The sequence below is a fragment of the Mirounga angustirostris genome, unplaced genomic scaffold, assembly GCF_029215605.1.
Source record: "Mirounga angustirostris isolate CCGP_5_RB_7025 unplaced genomic scaffold, mMirAng1.0.hap1 SCAF_6, whole genome shotgun sequence".
Taxonomy (NCBI): Eukaryota; Metazoa; Chordata; class Mammalia; order Carnivora; family Phocidae; genus Mirounga; species Mirounga angustirostris.
Genome location: NW_026991714.1, coordinates 41,503,154 through 41,530,222, shown reverse-complemented (window position 1 = coordinate 41,530,222; position 27,069 = coordinate 41,503,154). Strand labels below are relative to the sequence as shown.

The 27,069-nt window shown below is 41.2% G+C and overlaps 1 protein-coding gene across 4 annotated transcripts in view; it reads left to right on the top strand.

The window, feature by feature from the left end:
• STX6 (syntaxin 6) overlaps positions 1 to 27,069 on the top strand; it is a 46,448-nt gene that overhangs the window by 7,830 nt on the left and 11,549 nt on the right. For all 4 annotated transcript variants that reach the window (XM_045877248.3, XM_045877249.3, XM_064594186.1 and 1 more), the window contains exons 2-4: positions 13,034 to 13,203; positions 15,965 to 16,059; positions 23,441 to 23,503. In XM_045877248.3, the coding sequence (XP_045733204.1) occupies positions 13,034 to 13,203; positions 15,965 to 16,059; positions 23,441 to 23,503 (328 nt within the window). The remainder of the gene's footprint in view (positions 1 to 13,033; positions 13,204 to 15,964; positions 16,060 to 23,440; positions 23,504 to 27,069) is intronic.

The window sequence follows — 27,069 nt, the reverse complement described above, 5'->3', positions numbered from 1 at the left end:
CAGATGTTTCACCATAAAGACTTTGCAAACATTTGTTATAAATTTATTGAATGCCTAATACTATATTTGGCTGAAATAGTAGTCTAGTTGGACAACAGTATGTAGATACGTGGAGTGTAGGCGAAAGACAATGTGCATTGTGTGTAAGATTTCAGAGTAGAGTTGAGATGTTATGGAGACTGAAAAAAGGAAAGACCCCAGGGGGAATGTTGGTCAAGGGCATTTTAGTGAAGCAAGTAATAGGGTCTCATTCTGACCCTTAAAGGAAATGTCTGCTTTTCATTTGCAGAGATGTAGGGACTCTTGGCTGGGGAAGCAGCGAGCAGAAGTCTAGAGCCAGGAATGAGAAAGGGGAGGATGGGAAGGAGACCTGCCAACTGACACAGATTTTGTTTTAGTGAAGAAATCAGGTTGGATATTAAAGTTGGTCAGTTTGGGGGAGGAAGATATGGAATACCCAGCTGAGGAGTTTAAATTTAATCTGTTTCCTATTGTAAATTCTTAATCAGGAGGCAGTTTTAACTAGCAGGTACTGTTTACTCGCCTATGGGCAAACAGTTGTTAAGGGTTCAAACCCAGATCTTCTGATTCCACAAAGCAAATAGATTTGTCTGAAGGCTTAACAAAGATGGGATTGAATAGGTCTTGGTACTGGAAGGCACCTCACAGTCAGGGTCAGAAGCATTTGAAGCAAACAGCCAAGATGCCTGAGCCCCAGTTCTCCTGTTTGTTCACGAGTGTGGACTAGATATCTTGAAAGTTTCTTCCAGATCTAAAATCCAGTGATTGAGCTTAAGTAGAAGTTGTGCAAGGTGAGAAGTTTAAGAGGCAGAGTGTCTAGACAAATTTGAAACCTTGGAAGCTAGAGGCACTATTGACTGAAAAGGGGAAGTTAGAGAAGGAAGCAGACTTCTTTTCTGCTTTATCTTTTTGTTTGAATACTTGCTTTTTAAAAAATTTTCTTTATTTGTAGGCAGGATAAGATCAGTTTGGTTTTAGGCAAATGGAGTGGTCCTATAGGCAGCTAAAAATATAGGAATTAATCCTGGGTGAGTGACTAGGGTTGGTAATGCAGTTGTGGAGTCATCAGCTGAAAGGGATCTTTTGAACCTGTGGGTATTGATGAGCACCTAGAAGCTATACAGAGTGTTGAGAAACACTAGGACCAAGCGGAGGAAAAGGAACGAGAAAACTGGTAGAAACCAGAAGAGCACAATGACACAAAAACAAAGGAAGTGAGAGTTTCAAGAAAACAGCTATGAAGGCTGTGGTGGCAAGTGTATTGAAGTGAAGATGAGTTCAAGTCCATCGTGACTTTGACCTGCGGTGGCATTGGTAGCAGTAGTCCTATCCCAGGGGGCTGTGGAAGCAGCAGCAAGTTGAGGTCAAAACTGTATGTAACTGTAGGTAACTAAATAGAGTCACTCTTTCCCCCACAAGAGTAATTGCAAAAGGTATCACAGTACAGTTGAATTTGGAGATGACGGTGAGGTCAAGTGAAAGGAGTGTGTGTGGTTTTCCCCTTAAATACAGAAGATGTGAGTATGGAAGTCAGGCAGTAACAAGAGCTCCCCCCTTCCCAAGCACGAGGGATTGGTGGTAGAATGAGGTTGGTAGGATAGGGGGCGGGAGGGGGATATGGTTGCAGAGGCTCGCACAGCCTGGGTTTTTCAGGTTTCATTACGAGAATGGAAACCATCTGCCTTTCCTAGCCTCTCAGTATATTGATGAAACAGGAACCTCTCTGTAAAGAGTCATGCAGAATGAGCGCTGCCTGCCCCAGATACTGGTCTTGGGGCCGACTGTCTTTTTCCAAAGGTGGCCACTCCAGTGTATATCCTGCCCTGTTTGCTTTTCTTAAATTGTGAAGCTGGCGTTCTTCTATCAAGCTGGGCTCCTAGTTCCTTTCCCTGGGACCTGGGCAGACCTTTATAATTGCCTCACCTGACAATGCGGAAATGACACTGCTTGACTCCTGAAGTTTGAATCCTAAAAGACTGCCCATATAGCTTGCACCTGCATCTTCCTGACTCGGGACGCAAGGCTGGGGTGTCCGGAGCGAACAAGGAATAAATCCAGCTCCACCCAAGCTGCTCTGCTAGGGAGATCATGTGGAGAGACACAGACCCAGAGACACTACTGAGGAGCCTATGTTTTTGCAGCCCCAGACACTGTGGAGCAGGGACCAGCCATCTCTTCTGTCACGATCTCCTGACCCGCACAGTCCATGGGCATAATAAATGCTTGTTTTACTCCACCCTGTTTTGGGGTGGTTGTTACACAACCACAGTAACTGGAACAGATGCCAATTCAGAGTCTGTCAGCATGATCAAAGAAGAAATGAGGAATCAGAAGGCTGACGGAGTTGCAGCTACACTTATTCTGCAACTTGTTGGCATAGCCGAATGGCAGATTCTGCAAAACGAAAGCTCCCTCATGGCCGAGATAATCCTTCCTCTAGCTTTACTGAGAAACTTGGCAAGATCTAGATAAGAAAACTTGGGGATTTTTATGGACATCTAGATGTGTTGCCTTTAGCCCTAGAGGTTGGTTGTTGGGATGGTGGGCCCTTCCCCATGGTGGAACAGACTAGACTGTTGGACGGTAGAGGCTCAGCTAGCAAATGACAGAGGGCTAGTGTTTGGCTGGCTTCAGAAACAAACTAGGTTAGTTCTGACAGTGTCAACTTTTTATTTATAATGAATGGAATAATCTGGTTTTGAAAGCTTTGATGACTTCATTTTTCCCAAAAGATACATTCTTCAAAGATGTGGACTGTGTTTTCATTTTTGACAGTTGCTTACCAGGAGTTCCCTGGGCATTGAGGCGGATTGCAGTGAGGGACCTTCATTCTGGTGTTCGTGCAGTTTAACCCATGAGGATATGACAGGTTCTTTGATTTTGATAGACCATTTGGTAGACAGCAGGGCAGAAGATCTTCATCCCTAGCATTTTCCAACACTGACTCTTGTTGCCCATGAGCTGTGTAAGACAGAACTGACTTTGGAAACATCTGTAACAGATGTGGCAGCAGAAAATCTGTTTGACTGTTGTAGGGACCTTCTCTGGAGCTAAACCTGTACTTCCTAGGAAAGTAATTAGCAAGTTTTTGGTGAAATGGTGTCAGACAGGATTCCCAGAGCTGTTGGTGAGCAGATGGTTAACCAAGAAGTTTGCTAAGCCGAAGAGCTCCAAAAATTCAAGGTATACCTGGCCCCTCGTGGAAAGTTCTGGGCGTCAGACTTCAGTCATTCCCTTCACATAGTTGAAAGAAAAACCTCAAATAAGTAAACCAGACTTCACAGGAAAAGGAAAGCAGTGTTTTGTGATTTTAACCTTTCTGGAGACTATACACAAATGTGGATCTCTGTTGCCTAAGGAGTCAGCACCTGCTGCTGTCTGGTCCGGGTGCTGCGCTCACATGGGCTGTGCGGAGCCGGCAGTGCTGGGCTTGTGTTTGTGTGGGAAGTGCATAACTAGCCACTTGTTACAGAAGCAACTCCGTTGCCCTTCCTGAGTGAGTGGTGTGAAGAAAACTCAGTGGGCTCTTCTCCTTCTCTTGTTAAAACCCTCACAAATCTCTTGGGGCGCCTGGGTGGCTCAGTTGGTTAAGCGACTGCCTTCAGCTCAGGTCATGATCCTGGAGTCCTGGGATCGAGTCCCGCATCGGGCTCCCTGCTCCTCAGGGAGTCTGCTCCTCCCTCTGACCCTCCTCCCTCTCATGCTCTCTGTCTCTCATGCTCTCTGTCTCTCATTCTTTCTGTCTCAAATAAATAAATAAAATCTTTATTTAAAAAAAAAGCCCTCACAAATCTCAAACAGATGACACTATTATATACTCCCCTGTCTTTTTGTTGTTGTTCTCTGTCCTGTTAATTGATTTACTTGGAATGCCTAGTGATTGTAAATATTTAGTTCCAGATATTTACAAATGGTTCCTAATTGAATGAGTTGTCTCACTAGAGTCTCATGCGTTAATTAGGTGTGGCTTGTGGCTCTTGAAACTGACCAGAAACCCCCAAGTTCTCTTGAAAATTCTGGTTACCATTAATATTTGGCTTAAAAAGGGATTTGTTTGTGACACATGATGTTTTCTACTCTGCTTTCATGCCTTCTTTTTCAGGCTAGCACTAAGCTGAAATGAAATTGGGAAGTGTTTTAAACTTTGAGGGACCCCATAAGCTGCTGTTAAAATAGGATTCCTTGACACATTGCAGGCTCTGGCTTTTCGAGATTTGAACCATGTTCCACTTTTGTAATTCCTTGAAACGTTTGTCTCAGAACTGCAAAATAATGACGACTTTGCCTTTCTTATGTCTGTGCCACTAACTGAAAACCTCTTAAAAAATAAGAGATTGAGAGTGGAATAAGCCAGGTCACTGGCCGGGCCTGTGGGGTGTTGAATGTTATCCTGGGATTGCTTTGCGGCATTTTTCTGATTCCTGCCATTTCTTTGATGTCTTCTTCAGAACGTGCTTAAGGCCTCCTTGGTTTCACTCTGTGCTACTAGAATTGAATCCATCCACGTGCCCCTCCTCCCCCTCAAGTCTGACTGTCAACTCTTAGAGGAGTTGTGGTTATGAAAGTGTGGTCCTTGGATCTCAAGGGGTTCTTGTCCCTTTCACAGAAGAGTCCCTTAACCTAAAACGCTATTCATAATAACCCAGATGTCGTTTGCTTTTTCCGTGGTGCTGACATTTACACGATGATGCAAAAAGCTGTGGCAGGTAAAAGTGCCGGTGCCTTAGCTTAGGTCAAGGCAGTGGCACCAAACTGTACTAGTAGTCACTGTCTTCCTCCCTCACGGTGAAGAAGAAAAAAAGTCATACTCCCTTAAAAATGTTCTTCAGTGAAACAGTAAAAATTAATTGTATCAAATCTTGATCCTCAAAGACACTTTATTTTTAGGGTTATAATTTACCTACAGTAAAATTGATCCTAATTTTTTGTGTACAGTTCTTAAAAATTTGACAAATGGATACAGTTGTTTGTAACCACCACCTCCACAAATAAGATATAGGACAGATCCATCCCCCCTAAAGGTTTGTTTCTCTGTGTCCCTTTGTAGCCGAACTAACATTACTTTGCTCCTTGGTGAGTCACAGGTAAAAACTACACCAGGTGATGTGATGAGCACTGGGTGTTATATGCAACTGATGAATCACTGACCTCTACCTCTGAAACTAATAATACACTATATGTTAATTAATTGAATTTAAATAAAATTAAATTAAAAAAATACTACGCCAGGTGAGTTGTTGCACAAAGGAAACTATTTGCAGCAAATAAGGAGATCACAGGGAATAACTTCCAAAGCTGTGACTCCCTGAGCAAGTGTGGGTGGGTTCCTTTTATTTAGGGTTAGTGTGAATATTTAAAAAGGAGAGCCTTGTCATATGTAGAGGTGGGTGGAAGGTCGCACATGTGCCTTCAGGAAACATGCCTATGCGTACATTTTATGTTATGTAAATGAGGCTTGTTCTCCTCCTTGGGCGGAGAATTTAATAATATAATGAGGCAAAGGTAGTTGTTGGTCATTCTAGAAGTCATTCTATGGTCCATCTGCGCAGGCTTGAGTTGGGGCTTACACTCAAGCTGGTCTGGGTGGTCTGGGTTGGCTGGAGGTCTTGTCAGGTTAATCACTGTTGCCTGAGGGGTTGTGGTTTTCAATTTTTGGCAGTTATGACTAAAGCTACTGTAAGAATTTGCAGGTGGTTATGTGAACATAAGTTTTCATGTCACCTAGAAGTGAGATTGTTGGGTCATATGGTAAACATGTTTAAGAAAGAGGCACATTATTTTCCAAAGTGGTTGTACCATTTTGCATTCCCACTAGAAATGCATGGGAGTTCCAGTTACTCTACCACCTGGTCAGCCCTTCAGCATTGTCAGTCATTTGTGTTAAGCCATTCTCAGTTTGTAGTGGTATCTCATTGTGGATTTAATTTGCATTTTTTCTAATAACTAATGGTATTGGACATCTTGTGTGCTTAGCTATCATCTGTATGTCATCTTTGGTGAAGTGACTATTCACATCTTTTGCCTGTTTCCCTTACCCATCCACCCCACCCCCCCATTTCTTAAAGTTTTTTTTTTTTTTTTTTTTGACAGAGACAGAGACAGCGAGAGCAGGAACACAAGCAGGGGGAGTGGGAGAGGGAGAAGCAGGCTTCCCGCTGAGCCAGGAGCCCGGTGTGGGACTCGATCCCAGGACCCTGGGATCATGACCTGAGCCGAATGCAGTCGCTTAACCAACTGAGCCACCCAGGCGCCCCCACCCCCCCATTTCTTAATTGGGTTTGTTTTCTTGCTAAGTTTTGAGAGGTTTTAAAAAATTATATTCTAGATAAAAGACATTGATCAATTATGTAATTCATACATGTTTTCTCCCAGCCTTAGTACACAATTTACTATTCTATGTGACAAACTGAGTATGCGAAAGCACTTTTGCTATATTGTGAAATAAGATGGCTGTCTCCAGGAAAAGCAATTTGTGATTGAGTTACTAGCTGAAATAGCTCATTTTTTTTCCTTCACAGACTCTCATTTTTACTTGAAAGAATGCCTGGCAAACTGACTATTGAGACTTGCACATGTTCTCAAATTTCAAAATTATCCAAAAAGTACTTGAGATATTTTCTCAAAAATGAAGAAAGTGAACCTGTCACTAGAAAACAATTGATAGTTTTTCTGCTGATGATAAAATTAGAGCCTTTTTTAAAAAATAGAATTTTTTAAATTCCTATCATCTTACAGGTTCCTAATAGTTAAATCTCTCTGATGAGACTGGTGGTGATATTATATGATTTGGAATATTGGGTAGTGAAAAGAGTCAGCATTTGCAAGACCTGTAGTACTCAGTAAACTAATACTTTCCAGATGACCAGTATATGTGATAAAATCAAACATGGGTAGGTAAAAGATCCATTCAAAATACAAGGTATAGCAATGGATTGTAACATGAAGAGTTCAAAAAGCCTTTGATACGGTTTCAGGTTCCACATTGCAACTAACCTTTAAGAAACTGCCACTTTGTTGAGTTTTGGTATAGGGTCAAAAAAGAATATGCACAATTATCTAGGGGTGCCTGGTGACTCGGTTGTTAAGCTTCTGCCTTCGGCTCAGGTCATGATCCCAGGGTCCTGGGATCGAGCTCCGCATCAGGCTCCCTGCTCCACGGGAAGCCTGCTTCTCCCTCTTACTGCCTCCTGCTTGTGTTCCCTCTCTCGCTCTTTGCACTCTGTCAAATAAATAACTAAAATCTTTAATAAAAAAAAAAAAAAAGAATATGCACAATTATCTAAACAGGCTATTAAAATACTCTTCCCTTTTCCATCTGTCTATCTGTATGAGGCTGGATTTTCCTCATATACTTCAACAAAACATGTCAACAGACTGAATGTAGAAGGAGATATGAGAATCCAGCTGTCTTCTGTTAAACCAGATATTAAAGAGATCTGCAAGCATGTGAAACAGGGTAATTTTTTTTGTTTTAGAAGTTTTATTTTGCAAAAATATTAACATGTAGCAAGTTCACTATACTTGATTACTTGATAAATACTTTTTAAACATCTGTTTGAAATTCTAATATGATTTAGATAAATAGTCCACATCAATCTAAGTTCTTTGGGGTCTTCAGTAATTCTGAAGAGTGCAAAGAAGCTCTGAGATCAAAAAAGTGTATGGATTGCTACTTAAGAGAATTTAATTTGAGCATATGGTTGTGTTCTGGGGGTGGAGAATGTGGTATGCCCTGAGTCGTCTTTGGTTTAAGGCTTCTTGTTCTCAAAAAGGAATTTAAATGTACTTTACAGAATTGCTAACTTTTATATTCTTTATTTTTATTTTTAAAAAATATTTATTTATTTGTCAGCAAGAGAGAGCATGCACAAGCAGGGGAAACAGCAGGCAGAGGGAGAAGCAGGCCCCCCACTGAACAAGGAGCCCGATGCAGTACTTGATCCCAGGACCCCAGGGTCATGACCCGAGCCAAAGGCAGAGGCCTAACCGACTGAGCCACCCAGGCACCCCTAATTTTTATCTTCTTTAAAATGAGATATTATAGATACCTCGTTAATCCTGTCTTCTATTATCATAGGTGATATTCAACACTTAGAAGTAAACCAAGTACCTGGTATTATGGGAAGATGTGTACCTCTTTCTTCACCAAATCAGCCAGAAACCTTACAAGAAAGTAAAAACATGTACTTAGTCCCTCCCCTTTTTATGTTAAATAGAGTTTCTCATTAACACTGAAAGTATACGGCTGGTATGGGAGGAACAATGAGAGGACTCTGCTAACCCATAAACTGGGTGTTAAACAGACCTGGGGAGATGTCCTGTTGGCCATATAGGTCAATGATATATTCAGCCTGGCCCCATAGCTGTATTCTCTGTTTTGACACTTTTTAGCTCTCATGGGTATTTTCTAACCGAAATTATTGTAAGTCACCTTTCTTCATTTTGCTAGTGCTTTATCTTCTGGTATTTAAACTGTCAGAGGGAGGGGCGCCTGGGTGGCTCAGTTGTTAAGCATCTGCCTTCGGCACTGGTCATGATCCCAGGGTTCTGGGATCGAGCCCCACATCAGGCTCCCTACTCAGAGGGAAGCCTGCTTCTCTCTCTCTTGCTGTCTCTCTCTCTGTCAAATAAATAAGATCTTTAAAAAAAAAAAAAAAAAACTGTCAGAGGGAATAGGATGCATGCAGTTTCTGTTTTAAAGTCATAGGCAGCAGACACCCTGAGTGAATACCCAGAAGAACTGGTTAAGAAGTCATTGAAGGATCAAAACAGATCTCTTCGTTTAGGTGCATGAAGATTATAATCTTTGTATACTAGAGACTGTATAATTATAAAATGATTCCTTTTTGGCTTTTATATGCAGTAATACTCAATTATAACATTTAAATTGTGGATATTGGCCCATTGTTAGGCAGCCAATTTTTATTGTTTTTCGTTTTTTCTCTTCTGTGTCTATCTTTATTTGCACTTCTGAAAAGTAATAGTGTCATTCTCACTACACCAATATAGAATGCTACCTCAGAAGTGGTTGGTCTTTTTTTTAATGTGTATCACTTTTATTTATTTATTTATTTTTCCAAGTTTTATTTATTTATTTATTTAAAGATTTTATTTATTTATTTGACAGAGAGACACAGTGAAGTGAGAGAGGGAACACAAGCAGGGGGAGTGGGAGAGGGAGAAGCAGGCTTCCCACCGAGCAGGAAGCCCGATGCGGGGCTCGATCCCAGGACCCTGGGATCATGACCTGAGCCGAAGGCAGACGCTTAACAACTGAGCCACCCAGGCGCCCCTGTTTTTCCAAGTTTTAATTTAAATTTCAGTTGGTTAACATACAATGTAATATGAGTTTCAGTTGTAGAATTTAGTGAGTCAGCACTTCCATATCACACCCAGTGCTCATCACAAGTGCCCTCCGTCATCCCCATCACCTATTCAACCCAAATCCCCTCCTCCCACATCTCCCCTCTGGTAACCATCAATTTGTTCTGAACAGTTAAGAGTCTGTTTCTTGGTTTTCCTCTCTCCTCCCACACCCCGTGCCCATGTTCCTTTGTTTCTTAAATTCCACATGAGTGAAATCATACAGTATTTGTCTTTCTCTGACTGACTGACTTTGCTTAGCATTCTCTAGCTCCACCCATGTCAAATGGCAAGACTTCATTCTTTTTTATGGCTGTGTAATATTCCTCTATACATACGTGTGTGTGTGTGTGTGTGTGTGTACATAGGGTAGTTCTATTTTTAACTTTTTTTGAGGAACCTCCATACTGTTTCCAGAGTGGCTGCACCAGCTTGCATTCCCACCAACAGTGTAAGAGGGTTCCCCTTTCTCCGCATCCTCGCCAACATTTGTTGTTTCCTGTGGTATTAATTTTAGCCATTCTGACGGGTGTGAGGTGATACCTCATTGTAGTTTTGATGTGTTTTCCTGATGATGAGTGATGTTAAGCATCTTTTCATGTGTCTGTTAGCCATCTGTATGTCTTCTCTAGAAAAATGTTTATTCGTGTCTTCTGCCCATTTCTTAACTGGATTATTTGTTTTTGGGGGTGTTGAGTTGGATAAGTTTGTTTTTTTTTTTAAGATTTTATTTATTTACTTGAGAGAGAGTGCACAAGAGCACATACATGAATTGGGGGCAGAGACAGAGGAAGAAGCAGACTCCCCACTGAGCAGGGAGGCCGATGTAGGGCTCGATCACAGGACTGAGATCATGACCTGAGCTGAAGGCAGACACGTAACCGACTGAGCCACCCAGGTGCCCCTGATAAGTTCTTTATAGGTTTTGGATACTAACCTTATATCAGATACATCACTTGCAAATATCTCCTCCCGTGGAGGAGGCTACCTTTTAGTTTTGTTGATTGTTTCCTTTGCTGTGCAGAAGCTTTTTATTTTTATAAAGTCCCAATAGTTTATTTTTGCTTTTGCTTCTGTTGCCTCAGGAGACATATCTAGTAAAAAGTTGCTCTGGCCAGTGTCAACGAGGTTGCTGCCTGTGTTCTCCTCTGGGATTTTGATGGTTTCCTGTCTCAAATTTAGGTCTTTCATCCATTTTGGATTTATTTTTGTGTATAATGTAAGAAAGTGGTCTGGTTTCGTTCTTCTGCATGTGGCTTTCCGGTTTTCCCAGCACCATTTGTTGAAGAGACTGTCTTTTTTCCATTGGATATTCTCTCCTGCTTTGTTGAAGATTAGTTGGCCATATGGTTGTGGGTCCATTTTGGGTTTTCTGTTCTGTTTCATTGATCTATGTGTCTATTTTTGTGCTAGTACCATACTGTTTTGATGATTACAGCTTTGTAATAGAGCTTAAAGTCCAGAATTGTGAGGCCTCCAGCTTTGCTTATCATTTTCAAGATTGCTTGGGCTATATGGGGTCTTTTGTGTTTCCATACATTTTAGGATTGTTCTAGCTCTGAAAAATGCTGTTGGTATTTTGATAGATACCATTAAATGTGTAGATTGCTTTGGGTAGTATAGATATTTTAACAGTATTTGTTCTTCCAATCCATGAGAGTGGAAGTGGGGAAAATTTTTAGAACTTTGTGACTATATCTAATTTGAAAGCATTCTAAATCATAGCATTTAATGGCCTAGTTTCACTCTCTAAACAAGAAACACACTCATCTGCTATATGTATATATTATACATATTTATATTTAAACTAATAATATTAGGAAATCTTCTAATGAGATTTTGGATTTAAAAATGTCTCAGATTAAAGACAAGCTACTCAATGGGAGAAGTATTTGCAAATGACATCTCTGATAAAGGGTTAGTATCCAAAATAGATAAGGAACTGATACAGCTCAACACCCAAAAAACAAATAATCCAATTAAAAAATGGGCAGAAGACATGAGCAGGCATTTCTCCAAAGAAGACATATGGATGGCCAGCAGACACATGAAGAGATGTTCAACATCACTCATCGTCATTCAAATCAAAACTACAATCAAATCTTTGAACGACATTCAAATCAAAACTACAATGAGATAGCACCTCACACCTGTCAGAATAGCTAAAACCAAAAATGCAAGAAACGACGGGGGTATTGGCGGGAATGCAGAGAAATAAGAACCCTCGTGCATTGTTGGTGGGAGTGCAAACTGATGCAGCCACTGTGGAAAACAGTATAGCGGTTCCTCAGAAAGTTAAAAATAGAACTGCCCTACGATCCAGGAATCGCACTACTGGGTATTTACTAAAAAAATACAAATACATTAATTTAAAGAGATACATGCACCTCTATGTTTATTGCAGCATTATTTACAATATGAAAATTGTAAGCAGCCAGTGAATGAAAGCCAAATATGAGAGCAGCCTGAGTGTCCATTGATAGATAAATGGATAAAGAAGAAGTGGTGTATATATATACAATGGAATATTATGTAGCCATAAAAAGAAATGAAATCTTGCCTTTGGGAACAACATGGAACGAGCTAGAGGGTATAATGCTAAATGAAATAAGTCAGTCAGAGAAAGACAAATATATTTCACTCATATATGGAATTTAAGAAACAAAGCAAATGAGCAAAGTTAAAAAAAAAAAAAGAAAAAGACAAACCAAGAAACAGACTCTTAACTATAGAGAACAAACTGATGGTTACCGGAGGGGAGAGGGGTGGGGGGATGGGGGAAATAGGTGAAGGGAATTAAGAGTACACTTATCATGATGAGCACTGAGTAATGTATGAAATTGTTGAACCACTATATTGTACACCTGAAACTCATGTAACACTGTATGTTAACTATACTGGAATTTAAAAAAAATTTTTAAAGTCTCAGATTAAAATACCTCCCTCTGAAAGACTAGCTGCATGAGTAACCCGTTCCTCAACCCTTTTTACCCTCACCACCCCTCCCCCCACCCCAAGAAAAGGAAAGCTGTGTTAGGACTTGTACATGTGAGTATAAATTACTATCACACCAAATGGCAGCATGTGTGAATGTTAATGGCACTTTAGTTAATTTGTAGGATTGCTGCTTATATGACTTTTAAGTATAGGCTGTTCAGAGAAAGATTAAATTTTGTCCTCAGATAAACCTGATATAGCTATTTAAATAGTGACTATTTTATTCCGAAATCAGCTGAGAACATAATACTGTTATTTTTAAAGGTTTAAACTTTGATATTTGTTCACAAAGAGCCTTCTGTAAAGATCTAAAAACACGGGCGCCTGGGTGGCTCAGTTGGTTAAGCGACTGCCTTCGGCTCAGGTCATGATCCTGGAGTCCCGGGATCGAGTCCCGCATCGGGCTCCCTGCTCAGCGGGGGATCTGCTTCTCCCTCTGACCCTCTTCCCTCTCATGTGCTTGCTCTCTCTCATTTTCTCTCTCAAATAAATAAATAAAATCTTTAAAAAAAAAAAAATCTAAAAACACTTTTGGGAGTGGTAGTTTGCTGAAGATGGTATGTGATCACAGGTGTTAACTTAGGCAGTAGTTGACTTGTTCCTGGAACATGTTGTCTGTGATTTCAGTCCTTTCCCCTTACCTTGATTACAGAGAGGTACAGAAAGCAGTCAATACTGCCCAGGGATTATTTCAGAGATGGACAGAGCTCCTCCAGGACCCTTCCACAGCAACGAGGGAAGAAATCGACTGGACCACCAACGAGCTGAGAAACAACCTCCGGAGCATAGAATGGGATCTCGAGGACCTCGACGAGACCATCAATATCCTTTTCTATGGTGCCTATGCCTTTGGGGTCGATAGAAAAGTGAACACGTTTTTATCCTCATTTCTCAAGTTCGTTGATAAGATATTTCCTTTTATAATGATTGATACTGCTTATATTTGTACCATGACACACTTGAAATACTTGCCCAGTAAGCCAAGGGGCAGGGGCCACCTTCTTCTACAGTGCATGATAAATCCGGCAACACGGAGACAATGTGGTGCAGTGGTTATAAGCTCGGACCCTGGAGGCAGACCGTGTGTTCAAGTCCTGGCTACACCAGTTACTAACTTTGTGACTTTGGGCACCTTGTTCTCTGCTTCAGTTTCCTCTTCTGTAGAAAGTTAGGATAACAGTAGTTACTGTCTCATAGGGTTGTGGAACATTGAACAGGTAAGTGTGGGGCCTGACACGCAGTGAGCTGCTGTGAGTGTTAGTCACTATTCCGTAGAGGTGTATACAGACCAGTGTCCTACATTGTTAATTAGAAATCAAAAGAAAATCCTTTTGTGGACTGTCTTTTTTCTGTTCACGAAGTGATGTGTTACAACGCCAGTGTCCATCAGAGAGCATTTTGTACCATGAAACTGCATTTAGTAAAAGCAGATCTGTTCTGTTAAGTCATGCTGTTGAGGGGAGGTACACTGACCTGCCTGGCGAACCAGAGAATGATGGCCTTTTTTCAGCTGGAAAAATTCCAGTTAATCAAAAATTTTGAAGATATGCCAGTTGCATGTTCTCAGTTCTCTCTAGTTCTCTCTGTAAGTGTGATCTAGGAAACCAGCTTTTCAGGTTCATATGCAGTTAATAAGTGGAGGGCATAATCTATTTATAATATTTCTATTCATCATATGACCCTGGGTACCTTTTAAATTATTTTAAAAAGTATATTGTTAAAAATTAGTGGAACAAAATGTGTGAGAAGGTGGGATCAAAAACACAGGTACAGGGAGATACCTTGAGATAGAGGGAAGAGAAGATTGGGGAGACAGAAATTGTGAGAGAAGGAGGACAGAAGTGTTAACAGATACACACACACCTTGGAGATACTGTGGTTCGGTTCCAGACCACCACAGTAAGGGGAGTATCGTGGTCTCAGTAAAGCAACTCAAGTGGGCGCCTGGGTGGCTCAGTTGGTTGGGCGACTGCCTTCGGCTCAGGTCATGATCCTGGAGTCCCTGGATCGAGTCCCGCATCGGGCTCCCTGCTCGGCAGGGAGTCTGCTTCTCCCTCTGACCCTCCCCCCTCTCATGTGCTCTCTCTCATTCTCTCTCTCTTAAATAAATAAATAAAATCTTTAAAAAAAAAAAAAAGCAACTCAAGTGAATTTTTAGGGTATCCTGGTGCATATAAAAGTTACATCTACACTATACAGTAGTCTGTTAAGTGTGCAGTAGTGTTTTGTCTAAAAACAATGTATATACCTTAATTTAAAAATACTTTATTGCTGGGACACCTGGCTGGCTCAGTCAGTAGAGCGTGTTACTCTTGATCTCAGGGTTGCAAGTTCAAGCCCCACGTTGGGTGTAGAGATTACTTAAAAATAAAATCTTTAAAAAAATACTTTATTTTATTTTTTTTTAAGATTTTATTTATTTGACAGAGAGAGAGACAGGAAGAGCAGGAACACAAGCAGGGGGAGTGGGAGAGGGAGAAGCAGGCTTCCCGCTGAGCAGGGAGCCCGATGCGGGGCTCGATCCCAGGACCCTGGGACCATGACCTGAGCTGAAGGCAGACGCTTAACGTCTGAGCCACCCAGGCGCCCCTAAAAAAATACTTTATTCCTAAAAAAGTCTAGTCATCATCTCAGCTTCCAGCGAGTCACAATCATAGATCACCATAACAAATATAATAATGAAAAAGCTTGAAATATTTTAAGAATTACCAAAATGTGACAGAGACATGAAGTGAGCAGATGCTATTGGAAAAATGGTGCCCATAGACTTGCTCGACACAGGGTTGTCAGAAGCCTTCAACTTGTAAAACACAATGTCTGCTAAATGCAGTAAAACAAAGCACAATAAAACGAGGTATGGCTTTGTATTCATCATTCATTCAGCAAATAATCATTGAGTGTACCATGTGCTGGATATTTTGTTAGTTACTGAGATTGGATTGATAAAGCAAAACAGTATACCAGCCCTCATGGAATTTATGGTGGGGAGTAGTGAGGGGCTCAGGGGACAGGGGAACAGACATTAATCAAATAACACTATGTATTTGCAGACTGTGAGAGAAAAGACCAGAGAGCCATGCGAGTGTCTGACATGGGGCAGCAGGACCAGGCTGGGAATAAGGAGATTGGGGGAAACTTCAAAGAAGCCTTAACCTCTAGATTAATAAGCAGGATTAGCTTCTTGACATAAATGGAATGGTTTGGAACAGCAGATGAAAAAGGCTTGCAAAGCTGTCATGGGAAAGATGATCTGAAGTCAGAAAAGAGTAAACAAAGAGTGCTGGCAGGCATCTGGAAGAGCCCAGCTCAGCCGTGGTCAGCCTGCCATGCATGGACTTGTAGTGAACCCAGTCAGCAGGGGCTGTGTTTCTTAACCTAGTGGGTCTTCTCCACTCGGAGGCACAGAGATCCTCATAGCTGTGGGAAGAGAAAGTTTGAGAATGATGTGTGTCAAGTTGACAGTGTTTTAAGAAACATCGAGCCAGATCTTACTGCTTACCTGTGAGAGATTTTGTGGTTTAACATGATGATGTTTGTTAGGTTTTTAACGATGAAATTGCTTTCCCTTGACTTTTTGACCCACGCATAGTTGAAGCAAACCCTAGAAAATTCAACCTCGATGCAACTGAATTGAGTATAAGAAAAACCTTCATCACAAGTACTCGGCAAGTTGTCAGGGTAAGGAATATGGTCTTATTGTGTTATTTGTGCAAAAAATAGCCACACTTCTTAGAACTTTTTTTTTTAATTGTAAACTAATAGGTCAACTCTGAAACCACTTTTTAGTATGAATTAAGTGCCAGTTTTCTTCCTAATTTTTCTGATTCAAATAAAGAAATCTGTTTGTAGTATTGTCTGGTTTATTTCTTGGAGCAAAAATGAGAGTAGATGACCGGCTTTGGGGAGGTTACTTGTCCATAGCTTTTGTTTCTCCAAACCAGTTATCTTTTTGCCTCTTTATTTCTCAGTATACTGTATTTTTGGACAAAAGGAAGAATTACTATTGTAGAAACCATTTGGTTTCTTGATTGATTGGTAATCACTTTGCATTGTGAAGAGTGACTCTTACCAGGTTTGGATAGCGGCCTCTTCCACCATCTGAATTGCTTCTGGAACCTTTGCAACCCATGTTACTGACATTTCCATATACAACTGCTTGACAGCCTTTCGGGAGCTGTCCAGAGCAGCATCCATCAGAGTGCAAAACACCAATCCAAGTGAACAAATCTCTAGTCTCAAATTATATAGCTAATAACCTATTGTTTAAAAAAAAAAAAACTAGGAGAAAATATCATTTAAGTCAAATCTTATCTCCTTGAGATATGTTTGTATTTTGAAACTATATGGCTAAGCCATTTGATTAGCATAACTAGATGTAAGAGAACCAGCTGTCTTTAACATATGTACTAGAAAGCAGCTTCCTTGAATAAAGAAACTTGGGATCATACCAGCGCTAACATATGGCTTTTTAGGAGTCATCTCAGGCAGGAACCTTGGTATGTGTTTGCCAAAGACTTTATGTCATGTGATTTCCTTTTGAAATTATTTCAAATCGTAGGTTATCACTGAACTTTAATTCTTGTGTCGTCTTTTATTCATTAGTTGCCTTTCTATGTGTGTGTGTATAAATTATTGTTAAATAAGCCCATACTTTAATGGGCCAGTAACCTTTTGGGACCTAAGTACACCATCTATATGCACTGAGCATTTGTATTAGACACTCCTAATTTCTAGCCAGTTCAGAATGTTATTCTGACAAGAAAGCCCCTTATTCCAAGAAGGTAAGTCCCCAATTATTTATTTTATAAATATAGTTTGCATTTTTATTTTTTGTAATAGATTTTCTGAAAGACACTGCTGTAGAGGCTGGTATTTAAATAGCGCTGGCAGTGAAGCATAAATTCCTGAACTCAATCACTGTGTTTGTTCTTTTTGCAAGATAGTACTTGTAAATTTTGCAAATTGAAATTCAGAGGTAAATATATTGAAAGTTAAGTTAGTTGGTATAATTGCAAGTAGAAACCAAAGTTCATTTTCTAATACTTGAAGAGGTTTTTAAAGTACATTCTTTGAAGGAAGTATTCTTTTTTTTTTTTTTTTTTAGATTTTATTTATTTGAGAGAGAGTGAGAGAGAGAGAGCACAAGAGGAGGGTCAGAAGGAGAAGCAGATGCCCCACTGAGTGGGGGAGCCCGATGCAGGGCTCGATCTTGGGACTGTGGGATCATGACCTGAGCCCAACGCAGATGCTTAACCGACTGAGCCACCCAGGTGCACCTGAAAGAAGTATTCTAAATCAAGTCCATATTTCATATATAGTGTTGCAGTCCTTCTAGAGTTGAAGTCTAAAGCATACTCAACTGTATAATCCAACTGAGTATTGTAGAGTTTTTAATCATTCTTGTTTTAATTATGACCCCTTTTTCGGAAGCTGTTATTGTTTGCTAGTTGTAGGTTAGCAGTATGTAACTGAGCTTTTGCTGATCTCATTTTGATAAATTCTAATTGAAGTCCTATAAGAAGAGAAGGAGGTAGTAATGATGCCAACTTGATTTTTTTTTTAAAGCACCCTGTGTTGATTGACTATTATTGCATTTAGTTAAGCAGCATTTGTATACAGAGATCTCTGGGTTCTAGTTGGAGGAGATAGAGTAGGATCAGAGAGTTAGCCAATTTGGGAAACGAGACCTAAGACTACACTCTGATTTGGGATTTGTCTTTCACAAGCTCACGTAAACTCCTCTGTTAACCATTATCAATAGGTTTTCATTTAGTTGCTCTAAACAGAATACATTTGGATCCACAGCTGATGCCAGGGGTGCTTTCTCCTTCATAGGCAGGAGAATCAGTGATAAATTGTGCATTTGTGTGTGTGGTTGCTGTCTCTGAAGAATTACATCTTTCTCTTGTTTTTCTTTCCAATTAACGTCCATTGGTTTTGCTTTTAGAAGCCTTCCTTGTTTTAAGAGTCTTGTTTTCCCAAGTGTCTTTTAAGGTTGTACAGTTTAGTAAGTTTTGCTGGCGGTTTTTACTGAAGAAAGCAAAATATTCTTTTGTGTGTGTAAATAGCCTTTGATAATTTTGAAGTAATCATTTTTACATTTATGGAGTTATCTACACAACAGCGATTTTGCATATGGAATTTTTCTGTTGTGGAAATATGTTCCAGGAGTGACCTCATTTTAATTTAGTAGCAAAAGGCTTTGCAGTGTGTGGCAGAGGAATACGGGGGGTGAGCTGTTAGGAGACCTGAGTTCTAGGCTCATCCGTGACCTTAATAAATTTTCATCATGGCAGGTCAATTAGCTTCTTTCACTCTGTGTTTTCTTTATCAATTAAATGGTCCTCACAGACATTTTCTAACTTTAACTTTCAAAGGAATGAGAACTATACATCCCTGGGGGGGGGGAACCCATCTTGTTCCAACCCAAGAGTTGTTCACATATCATTCTAAGTCAAGACAGACATGGTTAACCAAAAAGGATGAGGTGTATAGGGTGTGAGACCTCTTAGTGTGAAGTACTGGGGGATATATAGTGTCCCATTCACTCAGTTCGGAAGACACCATGAAATGGGAACAGGAGCGTAGATAACCAGGACATTTATTGCTCTTTTGGCAGACAAACCAAATTGTATTGGTACTGCTTCTTGACTGCTGGTTCTAAACTTCATGTGTTAGAAAGATGATTGATTATGTTTTTGGCCTGATGGGTTATTATAGAATGTTTAAAACTGTGTAGTGACTTAGCTTAAAATTCCAAATCCTAATAAGAAGGTAGTCTGTTGCATGGTATCTTACAGCTTTTAACGTCCATAGAAAAAATGCCATCCTGGAAGTGAAAGCCTGGTGCTTTACCTGCTGCCATGGCCACACACAGGACGCACAGCACACAGCTGTTGGGGAAGTCATGGCCATCAGGGCTAACCGCCCCTCCCCCACACACATTTATTAAGCAGAAACTTTAAAAACTGGGACTTTTAAAATATCTATTTCATTAAAGTAATGCATGTTCATTAAAGAAAATTAGAAAAATGTTAATAAGAGGAAAAGCTAGAAAAACCTAAGCTCAAAATAATAAATACCAAACTTTGTTACATTTTCTCATTTTGTTAATGCGTGACAGTTGTATTTTTACATAGTTGATCATACTGTTAAGCAATCATAAGCATTTTTAATTTTTTTTAAATTAAAGGTAATCCATACTTGCTGTTTTTAAAATGCAAGTAATTTTGGGCGCCTGGGTGGCTCAGTTGGTTAAGCGACTGCCTTCGGCTCAGGTCATGATCCTGGAGTCCTGGGATCGAGTCCCGCATTGGGCTCCTTGCTTAGCAGGGGGTCTGCTTCTCCCTCTGATCCTCCCCCCTCTCATGTGCTCTCTCTCTCTCATTCTCTCTCTCAAATAAATAAAATCTTAAAAAAAAAATGCAAATAATTTTGCTGTATGAGAAAGGTGAAAATGCCTCCCGCCCATTCTGTAATTCCACTCCCTAGAAATAATCACTATTAACAATTTTACATATTATCTCTAGCCATTATGTGACCCTGAAATAGACTCTTAAAAGAAATGACATATTATTCTGGATTTACTCTAAGTTACTGTTCTCTGGTTTGGACCTGCTGCTTATTTCTGTTTTTCTTTCATATTATAAATAACACTGCAGTGTACATCTTTGCTTTTTTTGGGGGGGGGTATATATTTTACTTTTTTTCTTTTTAAGATTTTAAGTAATCTTCACACCCAGTGTGGGGCTCTAACTCGCAACCCTGAGATCAGGAGTTGCATGCTCTACCAACTCAGCCAGCCGAGCACCACTTTTATATTGTTTTCTTAAAATAAATCCTGTCAGTGGAGTTGCTAGGTCAAGGCCGTGAATATTTGATACAAATATCACAGCTCTTGATACAAAATGTCAGGTTTTTTCAGAGTCCAGTTTACCTTCCAGCCATTGTTCCAGAACAGTAGGGTTTTGTGGGTTTTTTTTACATTTTTATTGAAGTATAACAATAGAGAAAAGTACATATATCCCAAGTATACAGCATGAAGAGTTTATAAGCTGATTCACAACCATGGAAACGGCAACCAGAAGCATTCCAGAGCATTCCCAGCACCCCCTAGAAGCTTCCTTGTGTCCCTTTTACAGTCTTTAATTCCCTGCTCATTGTCCTGACTTCTAACAGCAAAAACACATTCTATAGCTGAAGTTCAAAGTTTAATCGAACTTCAGTTACTTTTTCCATAGCCGTGTGTTGATATTTTCATTATGCAAGTAATGTTTATTGTTTTGAAAAATACTATTATAAAATGTATTAAATGCGTTTTTAAAGCATGTATTATCCATACCAATGAATATTTCAGATATTTCTCTGCATAGTTAATAATATATATAGGATTGCACTATTATTATTGTTTGATTGAATATCCAAATGTCATCTTAAACTCTAATTGGTAATTGGTAACAGGCTCACTTTAAGGCTTCTAGAATCTAAAAAAGAGCAGCTCAGACTTCAGTATTCATAAAACTCACCCAGGGACTTGTTAGCTGTACCTTAGAGTCTGCCTGAGTAGGTCTGGGTGGGGTTCAGGGACCTGCATTTTTTCTTTTTCTTTTTTTTTTTTTTTTAAGATTTTATTTATTTTGAGAGAGAGTGCAGATGCAGGCAGGGGCAGGCAGAGGGAGCGGGAACGAGAGAATCTCAAGCGGACTCCACGCTGAGTGCGGAGCCCTCAGGGGCTCAGTCTCACGACCCTGAAATCATGACCTGAGCCGAAACCAAGAGTCAGACACTTAACCAGCTGAGCTACCAGGTGCCCAAGGGACCTGCATTTCACCTCAGGTGACTGACTCAAGCATATCTCACACATTTAAGAAATATGACTTATATCACTGAATTCCCTTTGTATTTTGTGGCAGATACTTTCTTTTACTAAGTATATTTTTCTCAGTTTCTATGGGTGGCCTTTTTTTTTTTTTTTTTTTTGTCTTTGAGGTTTGCGAATGGATGAAATAGGTAGAGAATCCTAGAATTTCTGGGTCAGCTGGACCCTAGACGGAGCACCCCTCAGATGCGCTGCCTACCCAGTGTCATTTCCAAGGGCTCATGTATCCTCTTGTTAAAGGCCCCCAACAGCAGGGAGCTTGCTCCTTCTGGATGCGCCATTTCTTATCTGGGGCAGCACTGGTACTTTGTGACAGGTTATAGTAAAATGATCTCTTTACTTTTGCTCTGCTTAACATTTTTTTCTGCAGAAAAACCAAAGTGAGCTTCTAAAACATGAACCAGAATACTCCATGGCCCTGCTTAAAATACCTTAAGGCCTTCCCATTGCCTTTGCACAGGGGCCTGCGAGCTATATAAGAACAGTTTTACATTTTTTAAAGGATAATTAGAAAACACACACACAACAAAGAGTATATGACAGGGACTGAATATTTAATATCTACTCCTTATCAAACAGAGTTTGCCAACCCCTGCCTCAGGATAAAATCTAAGCCCCGTGTTTTTGGCCAGCCTTCTCTTCTTTCCCCCACCCCTGAACACACAGTTGGCTCCTCCAGCCTCCCTGGCCTGCCTTCTCCACAGCTAAAGGTGCTGAGCTTTTTCCTGCCTCCAGGCTTTTGTACTTGCTGTTCCCTTTGCCTGGAATTCTCAGCCTCTGGCTCTTTCTGTGGTTGGCTCATTCTTGCCCTTCCGATCTCAATTCCAGTGTTACCCCCATCCTTCTAAAGTGGTGTCCTTCACCCACTCAATCCCAGCCCTGTGTGTTCCCTTCCTTCCCAACACAGTCATCAGCTTATTGACGTGTCTGTGGAATTACTGTTTGCCCCTTCCTCACCATGGTACCCTCTCCACGCGGGCAGGGGCCTTGCCTGTATTGCTCACTGCTCCATGTGGGCACGTATTAGGCTTTAGGGAGCATTTGCCAAACGTAAAATGGGCACTTAGAAAGTTAGAGCAAGGTGGTTATTACTAAGACTCACCACAGTAGGAATTACAAAAACTGTGGCACTGTCCGATCTGCTGTTCACCTGTCACGGGTCTTGGAAGAAGTTTCTAAGAGCCTAATACCTCAACGTTTGCATCTATAAAATAGCCTACTTGCCAACAGAAAATTGTAATGTATTGTGGCAGCCTTTTTTTTCCCCCCAAAGATAATTTGTATTACAGTAATTATGTATTCAGTTCAAATCATTTTAAAGTATATTGGGTTGTGGTTAAATATAAGAAAAAGCGTTCATATTTAATAGTGTTTTGCTTTGGGTTAAGTAATGGGTCCATTCATTTTTCTTTCCATACAAAATTATTTTTGATATTGCTCTAGAAATTCACTCTTGTGTTAGAAATAGTCTATACTGGGGGCGCCTGGCTGGCTCAGTCGGTAGAGCATGTGACTTTTGATCTTGGGGTTGCAAGTTTGAGCTCCACTTTGGGTATAGAGATTATGGGAGGAAGGAGGAAAGAAAGGGAAGGAGGGAAGGGAGTCTATTCTACACATGAATCCAACTCAGAAATAAAATAAATAAAATAAGAATACTAGAAAGTGTTCTCTGGTATTTAGTGGTAAACAGACTTGATCCTAAAGTGTGTGGTTTTTCACATGCATTCTGTTTGAAGATGCTAGCCCTTGAGCACAGACTTCTGTGTTTGCGCCGCAGGATTGCCATTTACTGACTGTGTGACCTTAAGAAAGTATCTTAGCCTTTTTAAATCTCAGTCTTCTTACCTGCAAAATGGAAATAATAGCAGCTTCACAGGGTCCTTGTGAAAATTCCATGGTATCTTGTGTAAGTGTACCACGGTGTTGCGGCCTCTGGTAGGTACCCAGGAAATACGAGTTCCTTTCCCCTTTCTTCCTGTTTGAATTCAGTGTCTAGGTTATTCCCTTTTGAGGGAATATGAGTCTATTTTATTTCCTTTGTTTTTGAGACTTACAAGCTAAAGAATGCTGTCTTTTTGTTTAAAAAAATTCATAATAATCTGTGTGTATTTTGTTAGCCTGTGAAATGTTAGCTGTGATTTTGTTTTCATTCATTTTCTGGTCTTCTACTCATCTCATTAGGACATGAAGGATCAGATGTCAGCTTCATCTGTGCAGGCATTAGCAGAACGAAAAAATAGACAGGTGAGTAAACATCTGAACACAATATCAATCAAATATCAATCAAATAGCATGGTTAGATATTTGGAATTAAAAACTGCTGACGTCTGTGTATCGTGTGTTCACGCAGAAGACTTGTACATGCTGAGCCTGGTGTGAGGCTGGCAGGTGTTGTGGAAGTCTGGTCAGCTTGCCCCAGTGCCACGGTCCTCTGTCCCTCCCTCCCTCACACCCTCTGCTTCTCTCCTCTGGGCCCCTGTAGCTCCCTCTACTTATCCCTGTAGGCCTTACACACAGCCATTCACTCTGCCCGTGCTGCCCACGTGCTCTGGGAAGTGCTGTGATTGCTTTGTCTCCTGTCTTTCTTTTTCTCTGCTTTCTCTGCTGGACCCCAAGCTCCTTGAAAGTGAAGAGCAATTATGTTATGAGCTGTTTTTAAATCTCTAGCTGCTATTCTATTGCCCATTGAACTTACTAGACATCTAATGAGTGAAATTTTATGTAAAGACATTGGAGGAACCTTAAATGTGTGTTAAATTAAATCTTTCATCGTTTTAAGTATATTTTTGATATGAGGTCCAGTTTTTATTAGTTATTACAGATAAATTATGAAACCTGATTTCAAAAACGCCAGTGCAGATAATGACATATCAAAAATAAAACCTACAGGAGACCAGTCCTTGAATTTAAGTATCTTTTTTTTTAATTTTTAAATTTTTAAATTTATTTATTATTATTATTTTTTAAGATTTTATTTATTTATTTGACAGAGAGAGACACAGTGAGAGAGGGAACACAGCAGAGGGAATGGGAGAGGGAGAAGCAGGCTTCCTGCAGAGCAGGGAGCCCGATGCGGGGCTTGATCCCAGGACCCTGGGATCATGACCTGAGCTGAAGGCAGACGCTTAACGACTGAGCCACCCAGGTGCCCAATTTTTAAATTTTTTTAAAAGATTTTATTTATTTAAGAGAGAGAGAGAGCATGAGCGGGGGGGGGGGCGGGGCAGAGGGAAAGGGAGAAGCAGATACCCTGCTGAGTAGGGAGCCTGACATGAGGCTCAATCCCAGGACCCTGAGATCATGACCTGAGCTGAAGGCAGCGGCTTAACCAACTGAGCCACCCAGGTGCCCTGTGTCTTTTTTTTTTTTTTAAAGATTTATTTATTTATTGGAGAAAGAGCGAGCACATGTATGTGCAAGTAGGGGGAGGCATAGAGGGAGAGAATCTTAAGCAGACTCCCTGCTGAGCAGGGCTCCATCTCACAACCTGAGATCATGACCTGAGCCAAAACCAAGAGTCAGGTGCTCAACGGAGTGAGCCACCCAGACTTAAGTATCTTTTTAAAATTAGACACTTTGGATAGAAATTCCCTTCTGACTGATAAATCCTTTTAAAAAATTTACAACAGTCGCCTAAAATTTAGATTTAACTTCAATTCTGTTCAGACTCCATCAAGTTACTGATTTAGTAGACTGGTAAGAAACAGCTCATCATTATTAACTAGGAATCGGTACATCCTTACTTTAGACCTGTGGGTATTTGTTGACCCATGACATTTGAAAACAAGAGTTCAAAGAAAGGGAGGGGCTCTCCAGGTATCACCTGCCTAATTTTCCTGTTGCCTTTCCCTGCATTTCGTTCTTCAAGTCACTGTTGTGGCTTTTTCTTCCTGTCTCCCTCCCTTCCTCTTAATAGTGCAGCAGGGAACCGCCAGGCGCTAACCCAACCCATCTGGCACTAACTCTTGAAAGGAGCTCTAGGGCATGGCCAAGGCTCGCAGCTTGAGAGTTCCCTTTTTGTCTACACTTGAACTTACAGAAGTTGAGGAACGGTACCCGAAGCAGTTGTGACAGTGAGATGGGGAACACTGGGCCTCCGTTCCGCCAAACTTGAATTGCTTTATTCTCTAGAGAGTAAAAGTTGAACCACCATAAATAAAACGTGTATTTACACATTGCCTCTCCAAGTATGGCTTGGGATTTTGTTTTTGGCATGGAGTGAAATGTCATAGAGTCACAAATTCTCAGGGAATGGCAGGACCAGTTTTCTCTCATACTCGAGCAGGCCCAGTCTGCCTCACTGCTTCGTGCCAGGACCAGGTGCTGTGCTCCAGCCTGCTCAGCCAGGACCTCCCCGCTCTAGCACCTGCGCCCAGGCTGGTCTTCCCATGCTCTGGGCCCTCTCCATCTTCGTTCCCGTGCAGATAGATTCCTGGAAGTCAGACTAATGACATCTAATCTGCTTCACAATGAAGCATAGACAACTCTTAACGGCGTGACATATGTCCACCTAAGTGCAGACCATGAATAGACTAGAAAAAATAGCCCCGACTATGATCCCAGGAGTGCACAAGGCTGGTGGAGCCCCCACTTCTCTGTCAGTAGCCTAATGATGTACTCTATATAGACTCTTTCTGACCTTGAAAACATTGTCACTAGGCCTCAGTGTCCTCCACAGAGATTCTTAGAGTCTCTGCCTCGGAATGAGCAGGATCTTCTAAACTTGACAGCCCTAAGATCAGGTTAGGCAGAGCCATCTACAGAAGGCCTTGGGTCTGCTTTATGCCGGAGACAGTCCCCATCCGGCTTCTTGGCTGGACTGAGGCCCTGGGCTGCCAGCAGCTCTCCTAACTCCCTCAGAACTTAGGCTCTGCATCCTGAGCTTCTCCGAGCCCTGTCCCTGAAGTGTGGCCATTGGACTGAAGTCATCTTCGAACGTCAGGCCAGGAGGTCCATGTCAGTATCAAGGGGCTATTGAAGGGTTTTGCAGACAGAAAACCAAGTAACCCGTGAGGCTTTTAACCGTTCCGGAGACAAAAAGTACCTAGTAAGATCTGGCACTTCCACAAGGAAGAAGAATCTTAGTCAGCAGCATCTTCTGGTTCTTTGTGCAGGGCTGGTGTGAGCAGTAACTCTGACCAACTAGTCAGATGGGCTCGTGGGGCTCCCAGTCAGAGCCCACTACCGAGAATGAGCTCTCACATTCCTGGCCAGCCTCTTCACGGAAGGGAGACTTATCCTTTTTCCAGACTTATCCTGTTCTGGCTGCAAACTTCCTTGAATTCATATTGGGAAACCTGACCCTGGGGAAGAGCTCTGACTTCGGGACCAGCACTTGCCTGGGTTATAAGGGTCAGGCGCTCACTTGTGACCATGCCTGCCTCGGAAGCAACCCCCGGTTCCTTTTGGGACGCCCGTAGCCTTTTAGTTCAACCGAAGGGCACTGGGATTTACTCATGGGTTCAGTTGAACAGACTTTGGTGGGTCTGGTGCCTTCTGTACATGAAGGGCTGTGACTTGGCTCGTTGTCATTCCAGGGAGCTCTCCCCACCTCCTTCCGAAGAAACCCAGAAACTTTCTTGGCTCATACTTGAAAAAAAAGGGACCCTAGGTCTGTGGAATCAGATTGGAGCCTATGGGTCTCTGATGAACTTCCAAGGGTGCTAGGAAGAGCTGGCCTGAAGGCCAAGTGCTTCTAGATTGTAAAGCAGTGTACAGATGGGCATTTGTTGATTTAAAGTTGACCTTTATCTGTATTTTAATGGGACAGAGCCCATTTCTGAGTCCCGTTGGGAGAGCTTGGAGGCAGT